This window comes from Panthera uncia, assembly GCF_023721935.1.
Source record: "Panthera uncia isolate 11264 chromosome A1 unlocalized genomic scaffold, Puncia_PCG_1.0 HiC_scaffold_17, whole genome shotgun sequence".
Classification (NCBI taxonomy): domain Eukaryota; kingdom Metazoa; phylum Chordata; class Mammalia; order Carnivora; family Felidae; genus Panthera; species Panthera uncia.
In genome coordinates, this window is record NW_026057577.1 from 49,371,664 (window position 1) to 49,392,413 (window position 20,750).

At 42.5% G+C, this 20,750-nt stretch overlaps 1 protein-coding gene across 1 annotated transcript in view; it reads left to right on the plus strand.

The window, feature by feature from the left end:
• Positions 1-1,248: 1,248 nt before the first annotated feature.
• Positions 1,249-20,750, plus strand: part of LOC125934931 (microtubule-associated serine/threonine-protein kinase 4-like) — a 221,615-nt gene continuing 202,113 nt past the window's right edge. Inside the window, exon 1 of the mRNA XM_049648563.1 lies at positions 1,249-3,211. Within this exon, the coding sequence (XP_049504520.1) occupies positions 3,165-3,211 (47 nt within the window). The 5' untranslated portion in view covers positions 1,249-3,164. The remainder of the gene's footprint in view (positions 3,212-20,750) is intronic.

Here is a 20,750-nt window from a genome sequence, read left to right on the forward strand (position 1 = left end):
ATTGAGCAATTTAGTTTAAGATATCAGGTCCTGTGTTGTGGTTTTTGCTTTTCCCAGGCTAGCTCTTTTGCTGATCACTTCTCTTTGTCCCTATATATACTGTAAATTGATGCTTTGATGCGGTGGCTTGATTATATCCGGGTCGTGTGGCTTTTTTAGTAAGACTGCTTCGCCTATGTTGCACCAAGAGGCATAGAACAACCACTTGTCTCTCTATGATGCTATAGTCACATCATGATCATGACCACAATCCATTGACTTATTAGGGTTTGAGAAATGATGATACTCTAATTGTAGCACTCCTTCTTTATTTACCAGTTGGAATATTTATATAAAGAATCATTTTTTCATCTGTGAGGTGCAGTTCATAGGGAAATCAAGATAAGTGGTTGATTTTTCCCTTTTCCAGCTTTCAGAATTAATGGGGTAGTTCCCTAGCATCTTCTAAAAGGGGCCCAGGCTGGCTGGTTCCTTCCTCCCTCCTTCCCACCTTCCTCCCTTGAACTCATGGCCTTAAACACTGGGTATGTTCTAATATGTTGCCATTGTCACAACTATTGATGCTTGGTTTTTTGAGGTTTGGGCCACGTTTGCTAGGTTTTTTGCTTTTACACAGAATGAGAGGGAAACTCTTGGAGGGTTTTCAACACAGGAGTGATATTCTGGAAAAGATCACTCTAGAATCTGTGTAGCCAACAAAGTATAGAGAATGTCAAGGAGGAAGTGGAGAGATCAGTCACAAGGAAATTATAATGATCCAACCTGGATAGGACCCTTGGATCAGCATGGTTTGGGGGGAAAGAATGGTAAGAGTCAGGATATTTTACCTTGCAGGGAAACTTATTTGGCAAGGACAGGAGGATAGGGAGTTTGGGTTTGGATATTTTAAATTAAGGGTATTAAAGGGAACTTCAAGTGAAAATATTTTGTGGTCCATTGGTAACGTGGAACTGAAATTCACTTAAGACCTGTGTAGAGAAGTCTGTTGAATAAAATTCTAATGTGTCTCCTAAGATGAGGTACTTTAAGAGATTAAAAAATTTAGAGAATTTAGCTTTTTGGGAGGCAGAGTGGAACCAACCTACCTACCTTCCTCCCTTCCTTCCTTCCTTCCTTCCTTCCTTCCTTCCTTCCTCCCTCCCTCCCTCCCTTCCTCCCTCCCTCCCTCCCTCCCTCCCTTCCTTCCTTCCTTCCCTCCTTCCTTCCTTTCCCCTTCCTTCCTTCCTTCCTTCCTTCCTTCCCTCCTTCCCTCCTTCCTCTTTCCCTTCCTCCTTCCTTCCTTCCCTCCTTCCTTCCTTCCCTCCTTCCTTCCCCCTTCCTTCCTTCCTTCCTTCCTTCCTTCCTTCCTTCCTTCCTTCCTCTCTCATAACCTGGCTTGTGCCATACTTCCTTTCCGCTCTCCCTGATTTTCCTGAGTAGAGTTGATCCCCCCTTCTTTGTGTTCTATTATATCTTTATTGTTTCTTATTGTTATGCTTTTCATATTAATTTAAATGACTTATTTACATTCTGTCTGGCTGCCAATGATCATGAGCCAATGACCGTAATCCCAGCATGGATTTGTTGCCTCTGAAAGGTAGGATTGGTTAGTTTTCTGTGAGCCCCCACAGAAAGAGAAGTTGTCACCTAGTTAACAAACACCCTAGACCATGTTGGTAGGTTAGGGGTTAGAGAAGGGTTCCAGGAATATCTTATGAACCTTCTCTGGCCCACATGTACCTTTGTAGAATTAGAAACAGGTGACCCTCTAGAGGGGTACAAAGCTGAGAGTAACTTAGTGAAAATGGAAAAAAAAAAAGGGGGGGGGGGGGGTAGAAGCTGCCCAGAGCCATGCAGCAGGCTTGGCAAAGTAGGAAGCAGGCTGGACTTCAGCCTTCACTTACTTTTTTGCCCAGCACCTTTGTGCAGCCTTGAACAACTGCACATGGCCTCCCTGCCAGTGAAGGCCTTTGGGATAGGGAGTGAATACACCGGAATCTAACCCTAGTACTGCCCCTAGTTGTGTGTTGTTTTCTTCATCTGTGTGAGGATGGAATTTGACTTCATAGACTTTGAAATGTAACCGCTTAAACACAGTCGTTTGATCACAGATTTGCGGTGTGCCTGTGGGCTAGCAGCAGTGCTTGAATATTCTTGCTAAAATAAAACTTCATTTGATCAAGTACTTCTAGGCAGACCACTGGTTACTGAATTTTAAAACACTTTAAAATACACGAGAAGAAATGAGTCAGCTATGTTCTTCCTGCACCACAATGCAAGTACACTTAGTCCCAATTTATGGATAGAACGAAACATTGTGTTGCTGGAATAAATACGAGATGAAACTTTCAGGCTTCCAAAACATACGTTCTCCCTTTGCTTCCTTAATCGTGTCTGATTGCTTTTGTCAAGTGTAGTATAGCACTGTGAGGTTCCTAACAGTTTTCAAAAATAGAAATACAAGCTCCTATCTCTCGCATTTCCACTTGGTATTTCCCATTGTAGGGTTTTGCCTGTTCACACAAGGCTTTGCCTCACACCAGAGTTCAACATCCCCCAAATTAACACAGTTAGTTTATTCCTCTTTCTGATGATTGCCTTATATAGAAAAAAATCTAATTGTTTTCATTCGGCACCATTCTCCCATGTCTTTCTTGTGGCACATGAGTGATTCTGTTAACTCCACCAAGGAAAGAGTAAGTGGAACTTCCTCAGGGTGTCCAGATTCTCTCTGAGCGCGTCCCTGGGAGATGGGGAATGGTTGAGGTTTGCCGAGATAAACTCTTTCACAAGTACGATGCTGCTGCTTTATTGTTTTGTTCCAGTCCGCAGGATGAAAGGACTTTTCATCTCACCGAGGTGAAAACTGGGTCTGTGAGTGGAGCGACTTTGTTTAAAAAAAAAAAAAAAAATCAGAAACCAATTACTTGATATGCAGAGCTGAAAGCCTCATTCCCTTAACGAAATCAGTGCTGTGTGCACTGCCGTTAACCTGAGGAAGGCGGCTGACATCTCTTGATTACGGCTAGAGGTGGAAGGACCCAAACTTGCAGGATCCCCCTCCCCCTAGAGAGATTCTTAGTCCAGTCCTTTATAGAGGTTCGTTTTGGCTCTCTGTCATCGCCGGGACGCTGGCAGGGAATGTGTGCATTGGTTACAATACAGTGTGGTAACATATAACAACCATGAAAGCCCAGCGGGAAAGGCTACAGATTCCGGGGCTGACCTTGGAGTAAGTATTGTCTGTCTTTAATATTTTAATGCTTTCTGCATGGCACTCGCTTTCCTGCGCCCAATAGCTCTTTAGCATTTGTTTGTACTGACAGCCTCAGAGCACTGCAGTGTGAGGTGAAGGAACGTGTCTTAAATGCATGGCATTTGTTTTCAGCTCATGTGGAAACCCAGACCCTGCATTTTGCACTGCAGTCAGAAGAGAAGAGGGTTTTTTGTTGTTGCTGTTGTTTTTTGTGGTTTTTTTTTTTTTTTTTTTTGCATATTTAAAGTTACTAAACCTCAGTGCTGGAAACATCTTAACAGCTCATTGTGAAAGAATGTATCAGCAGGCCTTGGTGTAGCTGTCTTTTTCTCCTCTCTTACTGTTTGTTTATCCCCACGCTGCCTTTTTCTAAAGAAAGGCCTCTGTCTGCATTGAATAATAGAAGACATTACAATGGATTAGAGTACAAGAGAAGGGTTATTGGTAACATTCATTAGATGTGATCCATGTTTTATTTGTGCAACAGAATATTAATGAACTGTAGTGCATTTTGAATCCTCTCTGCACTGTCTCCAGCCACCGCATGCAGTGTTTACCTAGTTGAGGTATGTGTTTGCTTAGCTGTTTTTATTTTTTTTTAACCCATTAACTCATCCAACTGCTGTAGCCACATGAAAATGCCCACATCTAATTTGTGGCGCAGAAGTTAAACATCTGTGATGCAGGAAGCGTCAGCAAATTTTTATTTTAAATCTCTTAGTCAAAGATGCAGAAGTCTGTGCTTGGCACACTTACCATAATAAACAGTAAAATAGAAATGTGGTAGAAAAATAGAAATAGCCCTTTTTTCTAACTCCTAATAAAGGTAGAAAATTGTGTGTCAGTTGAGATTCATACAATCCAAATCATTTTATACTCGATTACTTCCAGGAAGAGCCTGCAGGAAGAGTACTGTGCCCCGTTCCGAGTATTAATTATTCTTCTTGAATTCTGGAGATGCGTCATACGAGGGAACTGACTTCATAATTAAATAATTAATAAAAAACATGGCATATCTCAAGTGATGTGAATACTTTTCTAATCAATTCTCGCACTAAAATTTGACGCTGATTTTATACTAACAAGTACTCACTTAGAAAAAGTTAGAGGGCTCTTAACAGCCTTCTTGCTAGCTGTGGCATTTTTCATAATGGACATCCAAGCGGTATTTACCTATTGCCCTGACATCTGTCCCCATCTCCACCTCCACCGTGGCATTCGGCCCTCACTGTCCATATGCAATATCTCAGTGGCACGCACTCCTTCTTCCACTTACCCCTCCTCTCTCTAGCGTTCTGGAAGTTCACAGCTCACTCAGATGCCTATGCTTCTGTGTTCAAGACCCGGGAGCACTAACCCCCGATTCTGGTTGTGCCACTTCCTTGTTGCTGTCTTTTGGACTTAGTATGTATCATTTCACATTACGCCTTTTTCTTTCATTTTTAGCATCTTTCCATTTTAGAAGGAGACATTTGAAAGTAACTTCTCAATATACAAATTCAGTTGTATCAAATGTTCTGCCCGTAATTTGAGAGTCTGAGGTATGCCACAAATTTTATGACTTTGTCAATGATGACACAGTGCATATGGGTCACCCAAACACAGGGGCTTCCCTGGATTTTGTTTTGGCTCAGGCCACACCCTCTGGGTCTAGCTTCTAAATGTTACTGTGCATTTAAAATCGATTACTTCTCCCCCTAAGGAGCTTGATATAATAGAAATAGGGATCACTCTTAAATGTCATTGTAGTGTTAGCCTAACACTTTGAGCATTTCGCTTACCTTAAAATGTAAAATCACTCTTAGGTAGACATAGTTAATTTTGCATTCATTCACGGAGAAAGGTAATTCTATAGTCTTGGGGCAAATTCATTTTCTAACCACTGCATGGAAATGTTATAATGGGAAATCTTATCACTCATTTTATTAAAAGCAGATTTAATGTTTATTGTTTTAATTATCTGGGGATCTTATAATACACCACATATGTGGCATAGTTTTTGAATGTTCTCCCATGAGACTGTACTGTTTTTCTTTCAGGAGGGTGTATTCTGTAGGCCTTGCAGCGATCACTCTTACGGTAGCATATTTTATATTCTGTAGACAGAATTCGATTTCCCATCTGACTTACCAATAACACACCACGAAGCACTTTCTGATTCCCCTTTTAAAAATTGAAATTTCTGGATGTGAGACATCAAATACATATGTATTTCAGATATTAATGAGTCATTAATTTATTCAGAAATCTCTGATATTTAGATAGCAGATGTGTGGCCTTACAGTTTCTGAGAAAGTAAGTAGCTTTTTTCTTTCTTTTTCTCAATTTAAGTATAGAAATTGGTGTAAGTACAGAAATAGTTGGTAACACATATGATACCTGTGTCAGCTTAGAGACACAGAGTGGTTCCATGCATGTCTATGCATGTCTATTTTCAGAACACAAGGGACAGATAAGACTGTACTTAGGTTAAATCATGTCTGTGTCAGTAGACATTCCTGAGAGCTTTCCAATGAGCTGCTAAGTTAGAGTACAGCATGTTTAAGAGCAGTGGCTTTTGAACGTGCTCTGACTGTATAAGGAAATCAATTTCTTAGTTTCTTAAATACTGCCACCAAACCAGAGAATGGCTTTAAAAGATAAAAACAAAAACAAAAAACAACTTTGTTGAAACATTTTATTAAATAAGTGGGAGCATTTTGAGCAGTAATTCTATGTTTCAGTTTAAGACGAATACAGCCAAGTCTCAATTATCCATATGATGGGAAACAAGGATGGAACTGAAAATGAGATAAACCCAAGTCTGATTTTAGCCATGGTTGTCATTTCTCTGTTCAGTAAAGGGGACAACCAGCTTGAATCATCCAAGGTACTGTTCCATTCCAAGACCCCTTCTCTGAGATAGGAAAACATGGTGTGGTGTAGTCATGGCCAGTACAGGGGCAGGAGAATGTTCTTTAAGAAACTCATTGCACCATAGTGTGCGTTTTTCTGCTCACTTGAGCCAAAGAGTTGGTACCAGAGTGCCTAGCTGATTTAATTTTGATTTGGCGATGTAAAAATAATTGGAAATAATTGGATATTAGCTTCATACTTTGATCCACGGGTCAAATTTTTATAAGTAAGATATGTGACAAATGTTAAGTTTTGTGTCTTCCCTAAAACAAGAGAGAGATGAGTCCAAAAGGAAAAAAAATTCAAGGAAACATAGGCTCTCCACTCTGATGAATATTTGAGAGCTGGCTGGTCATTGTGCTTGGTTGTTTGGATAGGTTGGTGGGGGTGGGGACCGTAATGGTCTTTTGACAGATGCAATTGAAAAAAAAACCTCTCGAGAAAGTACAATAATTTGTAGGTATATGTAAGAAATTTTGAAGTTCTCTATTATAAACGTAAGTGTAAGAACACTTTTTGCCTTTTCCCCCGGGGATTACAGAAAATGTTGTTGGGTGTTTTTCACTGCTAAGTGCTTAAAAACATATCTTCCTATTTGGAAATGTTTGCTGCTCTGCCTTTTAAAAACCATTTAACTTGAATTTATTTAACTTGAATGTATTTAACTTGAATTCTATTGTCTGGTAACTACTTCCCTGTAGTTCTACAGTTTTACAATTGATTGTTGGTCAGAAATAGAATATACCGAGTGAGTAAAGCAGGGCCAAGTTTTCCCAGCAAACACCACAGAAGATACCTCCCACGTTAGCTTTGTGACCAAGAAAAGGCACAAATGCAAATGGCAGCAGTAGTTTTAAGAATATCAGTATCAGCAGGAAGCCTTGCCCTTGATCTCTATTTTAGAGCTGGAAAGAGGCAGGTGATGAGCTGATTACCTAAGGGCATTGATAGACATGCCACCGTGGTTCTGGCCTAAAGGGAACACGGTCGCTTAGATGAGCGTTGCTATTTTACTGCCACCATTTCCCCAATTGGAATGACATTATTTTAACTTTCAGTCTCACTCCAAGGAGCCTGAGTCCAACCCCATCCAGCCCAGGCAGCCCCTGTAGTCCTCTCTTCGCTTTTCACTTCTGGAGGTAAGCGCACTCCAGTGCCACCGGCCCTTGGCTGCTGGGTCTCTCCCTTCCCTTCCCCCACACCCTGCATCAAGTATGGAACCCTTGGGACTCTGCAATTCACAGTGAACAGTCCTTTCCCACTTGTCGTCTAAGTGTTAACAGAGAGAGTGAGGAATCTGGTTGAGTCGTTTACAGATGATTTACAGGAGCACCTGGAATATGTACTGTGCTCCTACCATTCAGTTCATCTTATTTATGCTTCTGTTAATGCCCAGTGATGAGTTGTGTAACTCCTGTGTGTGTATGATGGTTTTTCCTGTCGCTTTCTCAGGAGATGATCTGCTAAATTGTACAAAATCTGATCCGCCTCTTATAATACAACTTATTACAATTTCTAGAAAATATTTTCTAATTCGTGTTAAAGCACCACAATATGTCTTGCCACACATTATTTTATATCCTGTTATTTGCAGGACAACTCTTTTAATTATCTAAAAGGATTAGGATTTTTGATCTCTTGTAAAACTCCTGCTACCTCCCTACCCTCTTGCTCACTGGCTGATGCAAATGAATACTTCTCTGGTCTTTAGAGAAAGATCTCCAAGGAATTCTACTTTTACTTTAGCCCAGTTTGTTAAAAGAATGCCTGTTAGAAGGTACTGTTTACATTGTATGTATAATGCTATGTTCTATTAAGATTTTCATGAATTCAAAGCCTGGACAGAGTGAGTCTCCCACTATTTAATGAGAAGATATGCATACCGTATCCAGTACCCCCCCTTTTTTAATCCTAAGAGAGAAAACGAATGAAATTCTCAGTTGATAGAGTGACTTAAATTATTTGTTATTAGTGAATATATTTTTTTGCCTATATGCAAATTAATGAAAAACACTAGCCACTCATGGCCATTTCCTTAAAAATAGTAACTCACAGGTTTTATGCTTAGATGGTATCAGTGGGTCAATTTAACCTATTTGTTTCTCTCATTTTCTAAAATAAGACTGAACTAAAATCTGTGAAGAATTGACTGGGGAAATGAATTAATGACTTTGAACTTTACTTCTACTCTTCTGATAGGATTAAATTTATTGTAAAAGTGACTTTCAACATGAAAGTTCCATGTAATAGCTTTCATAAAGCATATAATATATGCTCTCTGAATATAATAGATCCTGAAGCATAGGAATAGTTTTCTGACAATCCAGAGAACTCCCCTACTCATGTAAGTTGTCTATTTTTGGTGATCCAACCAAAAGTAATTTGACTCTCTACTGAATTTTTTCCTTAGTGTAACACATGTCTTCATTAAAAGCTTACACTCCCTTTTCTTTTTCCTTCCTGAAGACAATAAACTATTCAGAATCCAAGTGCTATCAACAGTAGAGGAGAAAAGAGTATCAGACAAAGGTTGTGGTAGCTCAGAGGAGGGTGAAGGTTTTTTTTGGAAAAGGAGAGTGTTTTTGTAGAAAGATTTATGAGACCTGGTGATATTTGAGCTGGACCTTGAGAAATAGTGGTGTTTCGGGGGCGGCGGTGGGAAGGATGGTTGTGAAGGACAAAACCAGGCTGAGAATAAGACAAAGTGAAAAAGGTGAGCAAATGTGGCACATCGGAGAAATGATGTGTGTAGCCAGGACATAGGATGGATAAAGGAGAAGAAAATCAGGAGTTGTACAGCGCTGGATACGGACTTAAAAAAATAATGTGGGATCATGTTACTTAGAGCCTTGAACACTGAGCTAAGAAGTTTGACTTATATCTTGTAAGCGTTCCAGAGTTTTAGAAAGTTTGTTGAATAAGGAAATGACCAATCAGAGCTCAGACTGAGGAAAGTTACCTTCACCAGGTATTAAGAATAGGCTGGATTTTGGGTACAAACTCGAGTGAGGCTACTGGTACACTATTTCATGAGTAACAAGTCCCAGATTAGGACAGGTGCAGTGAATTGAATTAACATGTGAAAAGTACACTATAGTTGACCACATGCTTTCATACACATTGTCTCATTCCATTTAATCCATCATGGTAAGACCGAAGGGAACATTGCTTCCATTTGCCGATGAAGATGCCACCACACAGAGATTAACCAGCTTTACTAGCCTAGGATTCAAAATGAAGTCTCATGTTTTTCCACCGTGACTAACCTGAGATACATACTACTCTGAGATCATTTGTATTGAATTTTAATTTCTGGTTTACGTAGACTTGTGACCTCCTTCAGTCATTTTTATTTCCCCAGTGCTTCTTTCCGGAAGTGTTTGAGAAATGTTTATGAATAAATGAATGACTTGGAAGTAGAAGATGGATTTCTTACATCACGGCTCACACACAAACCACCAAATAAACATCAAAAAACATTTGCTCACATACAATGGGTTGTACTTGTCATTCACAGACCAGGAGTGTGAGAGACTGTCTCCTCCACACGGTCATTGCGGGATCTGGGGGGCGGGTCTTCAGCGCATGCCTTCAAGTTTGCCCTGGGTATCCGCATCCGGCTGGTGGAATGGAAAGGAGTGTGGGAGATGGTGGACTGCCCGACCTGAGGATGGCACACATCAGATCCACTCACATGCCATTGCCCAGCATTTTCTATTCTGACTGCATCTATGGCAAGCAAGGCTGGAGAATACAGCTTTCTCGTGTTGTGGAAACAGAGGAAATGAGTTTGGTAAACAGCTACTATCTTGATCACAAAAGTCGATGAAAGAAAGGTGCCCGCGGTTGCTCTTTAGTAGATAATTTTGAATCAGGGATTTGTACTGAGGTTTCTAGCATTAATTGAATGGACCCCAAGGCAGCAGAGTTGGAGAGGGAGGAAAATCGAGTCACGGTGAGTCTGGTCTTGAACACCCTGAGACCTCCCGAGGTAGTGATATCTGGTTGGCAGCACGGGATGAAGCATCTCTAACAGTGTGCCCCCAAATAATGGCCTGGTATAAATTGTAGCGATTGCAAATACGTTCATGCTGTTACCACGGAAAGAGATTTATTGTAACCATGCACAGATTTTTTTTTCTTTGTGATGGATCACATTTCTTTTTTGTTCTCATCTTATGAGTGGGGTTTGCCTGTCTGGGGGAGAGCGGTGGTGGTGAGCATTCACAGTGTATGTGCCCTTTAGAGGTGCTGACACATGGTTTCTAAATATGGCAATGGAAGATTCTGTTCCTTTCATAGTAAACCCCTGGAGGCAGGCGATGCTGAGACGGGATTTAGCTTTCCAGCTTAGGCTTCCTGAAGGTTGCCCAGAAACGAGAGATCTGCAGCTTCTAGGGCAGGGCAGGTGCTAAATAAAGTTCAAGTTTAGTTTGGTTCGTCTTGGGAGTAAAACCTTGCACTTCGGCCTGGAGGCCCCAAGCGGGGTGGCCTAAGGGCAAGACTTTGCTAAGGAAGTTTTCTGAATGTGGGAGAGGCTGCCTCATCAAACCTTCAGCTTCCTGCCCCTGGATGTCTCGTAGGAAGGCCAGTCTTAGCTGGAAGGATGTGAGGTCATTCCTGCAGCCAGCAGAGCGGTAGACCAAATGATTCCCAAAGGCCCTTCCATCCAGAAATTCTGACACCTTTGCTGTCCTCCAGCAGGGCTGGAGAGGGAGATACAAAATACACAATACGTCCACAAGCTGTAAAACGCACACACACACACACACACACACACACACACACACACACACATTGGCCCAAATTTTGGCTTATTAGTACAGATGTGACAGAGAATATCTTAAAAACCTTAAGTGGAATTTATAATATGCCTTCACTCTCCCCCTTCTGAGGCAACTATAGCCACTCAGAATTTCCACAGTCCTCAGTACTTCATAAATTGATGACAGTTTAGTGGCTCTTCATATAATGATGATGTCATTGCCTCATGAGTAATTTGGATATGACCCTTGTCAGCTCCTAATCTCGACTCTGATCAAATAGTGAGGTTCCAAGGGAAGCTGCCTCATTTTATATTCTCAGTGTCTTTCTTGACACCTGTCCTGCCTTGCCCTCAGTCGGGACGCGGTGAGTAGCCGGGGGCTGGCTGTCTTTACTCAGTAGCTGCCTTTCTGTTACGATAGAGCAGTGTTCTTTTTTTTAAAAAAAAAATCTTTAATGTTTATTTTTGAGAGAGAGAGAAAGAGAGAGCGGGCAGGGGAGGGGCAGAGAGAGGGAGACACAGAATCTGAAGCAGGCTCCAGGCTCCAAGCTGTCAGCACAGAGCCTGACGTGGGGCTCAAACTCATGAGCTTTGAGATCATGACCTCAGCCAAAGTCAGAGGCTTAACCAACTGAGCCACGCAGGTGTCTCGAGCAGCGTTCCTTTGTATTTCCGTTTCATGCCCCGGCTTCTCAGCGGATGGCAAGCCCGGGAGCATCCACGGCACTCTGTACACTCCTACATGACGTCTTCCATCCTTTGTCCCGCTCTCTATCTGGTTCATGGAGTCTCAGGTATTGGACACACAGTCAGCGAGAAGTCAGCAAGAAGAAGGCATTCCCTTTCTTCTTAGACCTCCTGAAGCCCTCTTGCCATGTTTAAGGTGTGGCTTGAATCACACATGACACATTGCCGGTAGCACACAGTCCTAGTTTCAGAGAAGAATATTCCCACCATATTACCACTCTCTACAAGGACAGTGTTTATGTCTATTTTTTTTTTTTCACAGATGTATCCACAAATAGTGTCTGATACACACGGTAGGAGCTCCTACTGCTGGAAGAACGACCATTATCTGTGGGACTCAAGCCTGTTCTGATGTTTTGGGTTTTTTTTTTTTTAAGTATTTTTATTATTTGTTGCTTTAAATTTTTTTAATGTTTATTTTTGAGAGAGAGAGAGACAGCGTGAGCAGGAGAGGTGCAGAGAGAGGGAGACACAGAATCCGAAGCAGGCTCCAGGCTCTGAGCTGTCAGCGCAGAGCCTGATGCGGGGCTTGAACTTGTCAACCATGAGGTCATGACCTGAGCCGAAGTTGGATGCTTAACCGACTGAGCCACCCAGGCACCCCCTATTTGTTATTTTATTTTATTTTATTTTATTTTATTTTATTTTATTTTAGAGACAGAGTGAATGTGAGCTGGGAAGAGGGACAGAGGAAGAGAGAGAGGATCCCAGGCAGGCTCTATGCTGAGCATGAACCTGATGTGGGGCTCGACCCCATGACCCTGGGATCATGACTTGAGCTGAAATCAAGAGCTGGTGAATGACTGAGCCACCCAGGGGCCCCAGTTATGATGATTTTGTTTAATGTTTATTTTATTGATTTTGAGAGAGAGAAGGAGAGAGACAGAATCCCAAGCAGGCCCCACGCTGTCAGCACAGAGCCAGATTCTCCCAAACTGTGAGATCATGACCTGAGCCAAAATCAAGAGTCAGACATTTAGCTGCCTGAGTCACCTAGATGTCCCCTCAGTTCTGATGTTTTTAACCTGTGCTCCAAACATGGCATATATTTATATAGTATGTGTGTTTTAAGAATGGTGTTGACACTTTGAGAGGGAGGGCATGCATTTTGATTCATTCATAAATATTAAATGATAGCCATCAAAATGTAAAAACTGGTCAGCCATTAATTATAAATAAAACAAGGTCCAAGGCCGAAGAAGACAGGCATTATTAAAGAAAGGTGAACCTCAGAGTATATTAGAGACCGTGCCTGGCTGTGGTGAGGGGCAGAGAAAATGATCTAGAAGTCATGGCAGATCCCACCCTGAAGAGCTCCATCCCTTGAAGGAAAGGTAGTCCGAATGTTAGCTCCATAGAGTGGAGGCCTTTTTCCTCTTCTCGTTGCCGTCTCCCTGGCACCTAAGAACACTTGGTGTATAGACGCATCATAAAACTAGTTACGTGTCATTGAATGTGCTTTGAAGCAGCAAGAGATCTCTCAACTGGTGACTTCGGGGGACTACTCTGAGAAACCAAAGCCCTTCAGTGAGTCTGTATTCCCCACTAGCGTGATTCTAGTCTAGTGTAGAGTTGGGTCCCTGCTGGCCTTCTTCTCCAGGCCTCCTGTTCCCCGGTGCCCCAAATATTCCACCGGGCTAGCTTCCTTCATTGACATTATCTGTCAAGTCCTGGGGAAATGGAGTTTGGGACCCCAGCACGCTGAGTCATAGTGCCTGAGTCTTGGTCATTGCCCCTACATCTGCAAGCTCTGTGACTTTGGACAAGTCATGAACTTGATGGACCTTCATTGTCTGAACCTGCAAATGCCCTGCCTCGCTGTTAAGTTCACAACAAAAATAATAAATAGCTTATAGGTAATTTAGTGTAATAAATGTGTATTTGCAAGAATGGGATCTATAGTGGTCCAAAGGGTAATGAGAATGACAGGTAGACAATAGTTTAACAGACAAGGGCATCAGGGTCAAATGTCACCTAATTCAGTTTTGTTAAGAGCTTGTCCGTTTGTCCTTTTGCTACTAGAAATATTCCTGGGTACCCACAGCTGCCTAAATGCCCCTCACTTCACTTGTTGCCATGGTGAGGGACAGACATAAGCAGTATTTACCAAATACATGGCAATATGTTGTGATTTTGTGTCTTCTTTTCACAGAGAACCTGTAAGTGTGAGAAAGCCACCTGACTGCTAAACTCTTTTTGTTTCATTAACTTTGTAGCATGAGGACCGTTTCCATTTCTTTTTTATTCTAGTTTCTCCCCTTTCACTCTGTGTAGAACATTGAGAAAATCTGAAAGAAGCTGGTACCAGATGGCAATTTTTTTGTACTCTACAGATTCCAGTTCCTGTGCTTTTGTGAATGTGATGGTTTAATGAATTGCCTTATGCATCCTTGAGTTTTATTTCGGCATTGCTGTGTAGGACTGAGTCTGTCTACTGCAGACACTCCAAGCAGAGATGAGCTTGATTATGAACACTTTGCTGGTCCTGTGGGTGTGGGTCTGGGCAGAGATGGGGAAGCTTGGCATCGGACATCGTTGGTGGGGTGGGGAGGAGGTTGGCGTCAGACATCATTGATGGAGGAGGGATTGTGGGGGGAAGTGTGGACAGGCCAGTTAGCACTCCTCTGGGCCCCACCTCAGTTTCTCCTGTTACTAGTAAGTAAGGCTGCTGGAGGCTGCTGTTACTTGTAAGAAGCCAAAGAAGGAAGAATGTGATGATATGTCTGTTGTATGCCAGGAGGGGGTGGGTGGGCGTAAACTCATGTGCAGTAATGGGGAAGGATGGGTCTAATAAACTTGTTGCAGAAAGATGCTCTGATAGTTTTGCTTTGACTTTCTTTTACTGGAATCTGTTTATTTATTTTTTTTAACTGATACCATAAACTTAGGTGTTAAAAAGTTACCGAGTCTAGGGAATGAAGTCTTGTGAAGTCAGGTAGTTAAGCATAGCTTTCAAGTTCACTTGGGTCCCTGGAAACCATTAGTCCTTTCACTGACGGTGGTCATGGGTCTGGGGGGGGGGGGTGTACATGTGCCAGGTCCTGGGAATGCTTCTGGAGCCTTGGTCTTTATCAGGATCATTCTCAGTTTTTTCTTTTAATTTTTTCAATGTTTATTTAGTTCTGAGAGAGACAGAGTGCAAGTGGGAGAGGAGCAGAGAGAGAGGGAGACACAGAATCCGAAGCAGGCTCCAGGCTCTGAGCTGTCAGCACAGAGCCCGATTGGGGGCTCTAACTCACGAAAGGCAAGATCATGACCTGAGCTGAAGTCAGACGCTTACCCGACTGAGCCACCCAGGTGCCCCATATTCTCAGTTTTTTCTCAAGTGTTCACTTTTTCTCTTTGGTTTACTGACTTGGATGAGAAGCCATCCTTACTTAGACATTTGCATCTCTATTAGCTTCGTTTTCATTTGTCCAGAACTTGCTGCATACCCAGTGCTGTTCTTAGTCCTTCACATGTATTAATTCGCTGTCCCTGTGAGACAAGGATACTGTTGTCATTTCACAAACATGAAAACTGAGGCACAGAGAAAGTTACATGTAGTGACCACACATCTTCGTTTGCCCAGGTTCCGTTCAATTTATGCCTATTGTCCCAATGTGATTTTTGAAAGTGCCTTCCTTGACTTTCAAACCCTCCAAGTTCGGACAAGTTATACCCACCTACCAATGTCAAGAAAGAGGCCTGATCTGGTTCACAGTAAAGCATGTGGTGGGAGAGCCCACATTCTTACTGTGGCATAAGTACTCTGTCTACATTTTCCTTCAACACACTGGAGTTTGCAATCATTTTAAATTTGCATTCTGAATAGAATATTCTATTTAAAGGGGAGGGATTTTGTTACTCTGTTTGGAGCTCATCTGCTTGGTTCACTATACAAGTAAATTTTTCAGTCCTCTGTTGAGAGTGTGGTTATGGGGCTGGAGAGCATCTTCTGAGTTGCGGCGCCCTATTTTTCTCTTTTAAACAAATTTTATTTTAGACAGAGCCTAGATCATGTGATGAAGGGTAAATTGGTTTCCCTTGGAAATCAGGCCGTGGGTCCCAGCGGCTCTGCCGTCTACTGCTGCTCTAACCTGAGAAGCCTGTGGAGGATTCCCTCAGCCAGGGCTGGCCTGCTTACACCCTGGGGGTGGCCCGCGGCTCACCATTGCTCTGATGGCCCCAGGCCCTTTGAGCCCTACTAGAGCCACAGCACATCAGGCCAGTTCCTTTGTAGTACTCACATTAAATGCTTGCCTGGACCTACCAGTCCGGAGTGGTTTATTACAGTCTTTCTGGGCTAAATACTAAGACCAACTTGTTGAATTTGGGTTTTAGAATATATTGAAATTTCTCTTTGGAGTTTTAACAGTTAGCTCTTATTTACTAGACCATCTTGGGCAAATGAAGAAATTACTTCGTGCTGTGTGTGTGTGTGTGAGTACTGCGGCAAGGGGGGAGAGGAGGGTACTGCCCTATATCCCATTTTGTTGCCGCATTGCTTTGAGACTAGAAAAAAGAAATTTCACATCGTTTTTTAAAACCTATTTCCAATACTTAAAATGCTGCTGCAGCCATTAACACCCACCCTGTTGATAAGAGAATTAAGTTGTGATATTCCTTGAAAGCATGAGATGGTGATGATAATATGAAGTACGGAGGTGTCTCTGTAAGTGAATACAAATGCGGAATTAAAACATTCTTAAGTTTCTCCAGCAGTGACATGAGGATAATAATACCTCTTGGAGGTGTTTTAAGAATTAATTAGGTGACGTTTGTGAGAAGTTCTAAGATGACTGTTCTGTTTTATTATTATTAGCTTCGTATTGTTCTTGGAAACACAGTGTAGAAAATGAACTGCAGAACCCAACCTTTGTAAGAAGGATGTTGCATATTCTCACATGACAGTGATTGATGAGATACTATGAAACTGAGAAAGCTGTACTAATGATCCCAAGTGAATAGGAGATGAGCTAAATTTCATGGGTTCTTCTGCTTGTCTACTACTATTCTCATGACCATATGCTCCACTGAATTATTACTGGATCCGGTGAAAACAGTATGGAGATCCCCCAGAGTGAGAGAACATTTCTTTTCCAGCAGTGGTATCAGAATTGTTTTCTTTTCTCTTGATATAAAATATGCATTTGGCTCCATCTTAACCAAGTTCTGAGTTGCAGTCCTTTTTAATTCCTCCCCCCTCTGTGGTATGTGTGTATGGATGCATGTGTGTGTATCGTCCATGAGGACGTCCTGTTGATTCTTTGTCATCTACTTCGCTTACTCCCTCTTTGTACCACCTTAGTCGGAGCCACTATCATTTACCCCTGGATTTGTGTAATAGCCTCCTAACTTAATGCTTCATTTCAAACTGTGCCCTCCCAACAGCCAGCTCTCTGAGTGATCTTCGTAGTGCCAGACACTCCCCTGCTCAGAGCCTTCCACTGCCCGCCCTCCCATCTCCCATGACCTCACTTCCTGCTGCCTCTCGCTTATTTCCTTTGGGCCACATTGGGCTCTGCTTTCTCTTGACCGTTCCAGTTGTGTCTGTGTCAGTGCCTATTGTCCCCTGTTCCTGAAATACTCACTCCTATGGAGGAATAATACAGTCAACACCCTTGTTCACCTCGATTCACCAGTTAGCCCTTGCCACATTTGCTTTATCTTCCTGCCTCCTTCCCTCTTAGCCCCTGGATGTATTTCAATTTTTGTTCTTTTGCTGATCCATTTGAGAGTCCTTTGCAGACATTCACTTTACCCCTAAATACTTGAACATTTATCTCCGAAGAACAAGTACATTCTCTTTCATAAGCATATCATTATGTCATTATTATACTCTGAAGTTGAACATGATTATAGTATTATCTGATATGCAGCCCGTATCACATTTCTCCAGTTAGCCCCAAAAAGTTCTTGAGAGTCGTATTTTTAAATCCAGGATCCTGTTAAAGATTATATATTCTATTTAGTTGTCCTATCTCTTTAGTCTCCTTTAATTTTTAACAGTTTCCCCAGTTGGGAAGGGTCTTTTCCTAACACTGACATTTTTCAAGAGTGTAGTACAACTCTTTTGTTGACTGTCCCACAATTTCGATTTATCTGATGGTTTCTTTTTCATTAGATTCATGTTAAACATATTTGGCAAGAACAGATGATGATGCCTTCACAAGAAAATTGTATTGGGAAGCCCACAATCCAGTATCTGCCAGATTCTCCCCTTGTGATGCCACCTTTTTTGCTTTATAATGTCTGGAGTGACATTTTGAGTCCACATGGATAATATCTTCTTCTCAAGCTTTCACCGAGTGATTTTTGCATTCGTTGGTGACCTGAATCAATTATGATCTTGCCGTTTATCAAAAGACAGTTTTCTATTTCCATTATTATCTATGGGCTTTCAGTTAAGGAAGAATTTTTCTCCTTCCCCTCCTCCCACTGTTGGGAGTATTACTACTGATTCATGCATTTCTAAAGAGTAAAATAGAAAAGAAGTATATATTTGATGTGTACTGACCCATGACCGTCATTTCCTTTTTTTTTTTTTTTTTTTTGGTCAGGTTGTCTCAAAATTCATCAGTGGAAATCCTTTCAAGCTGACTCCTGGGTCCTTTTGACATCACCCTCTTAGTTTTTAGCCTTTTTTCATTTTCCGGCACAAGTTGTGGCTGTGCAGTAAAAGAGGATCCTGATCACCAGTCACCTCATCTTTTCTTCACTTCCTTAACATCTGAACTTAAACATCACTGCAACAGAGATGCCTTCCTCAGCCCCACCGTCTCCTTTTAACCTGCATCATGTACATATCCCCATTCAATATGTAACATTTTACTTGTTGTTTATCTTACCCACCTGGAATGAAACCTCAACACTGGCAGGGGCTTGCCTATTTTGCTCCCCGCTGGGTGCCCCATGACTGATACATAGAATATCCCCAATAAATAGTTGTTGGAGAAAATGAATGAATTTATCCCTATCTTGAGTCTCCATCAAGCTCTTCCAGATTAGCTGCAGCTTTTCTGTTCTTGACCCGGAGATGAATTGGGCTGCAGGGAGTCCTCACTCGTACGTCTGGATTTCATCGCAATTATCACCTGTAGTGGTCCCTCTTGCCTTCGGATTCTGGTGATACTTGAAACTCTTATGAACAGCGCATCACAGGTGACGCTCTGGGGCAGGCACTTGGCAGTGACCATGGAAGCATTATGACGCGGTTCTCTGTTCTCCAGCTACTCTGAACAGACGGTCTGGCTATTTTAGAAATAACAAATGAAGCACTTGCCATTATGTGTTAGAATTTTTACCTGGGTACTGATGTTGGGAAATAAAAATTAAGGAGAACAAAGGTTTTATTTTCTAAATGAACAAATAGTCATTCATTCGGGACATAATACGTTAAAAGCCTTCACGGGATTTACAAAGCCTTAAGAGTTCTTATTCTCGAAGAGTTTCTATTCTAGTGGCGATGATAGGGAATAAGAAAAGAATATGGGGCAGGAATTGCACATTAACACCTAATGTAACTGGTGGGTGTAGTGGGCTGAACGGTGGTCCCAGAGATAGCAGAACCTAATCCCTGAAACCTGTAAATGTTATCTTAATGGAAAAAAGTCTTTGCAGATGTGATTAATTTAAGGATTTTGAGATGAAGAGATTATGCTGGATTATCCCAGTGGGTCCTAAATCCAATCATAAGAATCCTTGTGAGAGGGAGGCAGAGGGAGATGGGGCACACAGAGAAGCTGGAAGAGGCGAGGGACAGATTCTGTCCTAGAGCCTCTGGAGGGAACATAGCCTGCTGATACGTTGCTTTGGGCCCACGATACTGATTTCAGACTTCTGGCCTCCAGAACTGTGAGAGAATACATTTTTGCTGCTTTAAATCATAGGAACAAAATATGTTAAAGTGTACATTCTCTTATCTGTGTGGTGTCTGTGGAATGGCCCTGTCAGAGCTGCACGGTGAGGACTGTTACCTCTGGTCCCCTGAAGCAGGGGTGCGAGGACTGAGGGAGTCATGTGAGTAGAACCAGCTTTCCTGATTCTGAGGCCACCCAGGGCCGCTCTCACCCAGGCGTCCTACCTCCTTCCCATATCCAGCGCTGATGAACAGCACAGCCTGCACATAAAGATGGTCCACAAGAGACAGGCCTATGAGAGGCGGGACCCAAAGTCATTCTTTTTTTTTTTTTTTTTTTTAATTTTTTTTTAAATCTTTTGTTTATTTTTGAGACAGAGAGACAGAGCATGAGCAGTGAGAGAAAGAGAGAGAGAGAGAGAGAGAGAGACAGAATCCTGAAGCAGGCTCTAGGCTCTGAGCTGTCAGCACAGAGCCCGACGCCGGGCTCGAACCCATGAACTGTGAGACCATAACCTGAGCCAAAGTTGGACACTTAACCAACCGAGCCCCCCAGGCGCCCCCAAAGGCATTCTTGTGTGGTAAAGGTATTTGATGAGTCAGATGACCAGCCTGTTTCCCACATTCCAAGGGGCTCATTGCCTCTTCAAGTGGCTGTTATTTAAGTGGCTTCCAGATTTTGGATGCCCTGGAGCCATGTGTGTGTCCGTGTGTCTGCAGTATTTGCCTGGAACAGAGAATCCCTTGCTGTCTCATTGACAGTACCTTTTAGCCCATCTCTTGGAACCATCATCTGTATGGTTTCCGTGTGCTGGGTGGCTTCCTGGCACATTGCAGGCAGTGGGATCTGGGGAAGCCTGCCCAAGCCTTCAGAGAAAAGCCACCTAATGAACTACATTTCTAGTCCTCCAGCACTCTTATCCCTCCTGGAAAATGCTTGCTGTGGCTCCCTCTTTCTCCCTGGCAGCTACTAAAATCCCCCTGTTGCAGAGTCTGCTGCAGATGTATGTTCTAGGCCTCAGGGCCCTTCATGCTGCTCCCCCCTGCTTTCAACCACTGATGATGACTCAGGTCCCTCATCTATTCAGCAATCATTTTGCTTCTGAGAGACTGGTGTGGTGCTGGGAGAGATGAAAATAAGTGGGATTCTGTCCCTCCCCTGTGGGAGCTCTGATCTGTATGGGAACCAGACAAGGAAACAGCTGGACTGAAGTGTGACAGCAGTGATAGGGCAGTGATACTCCCCATGCGCCTCCCTCCTCACGGAT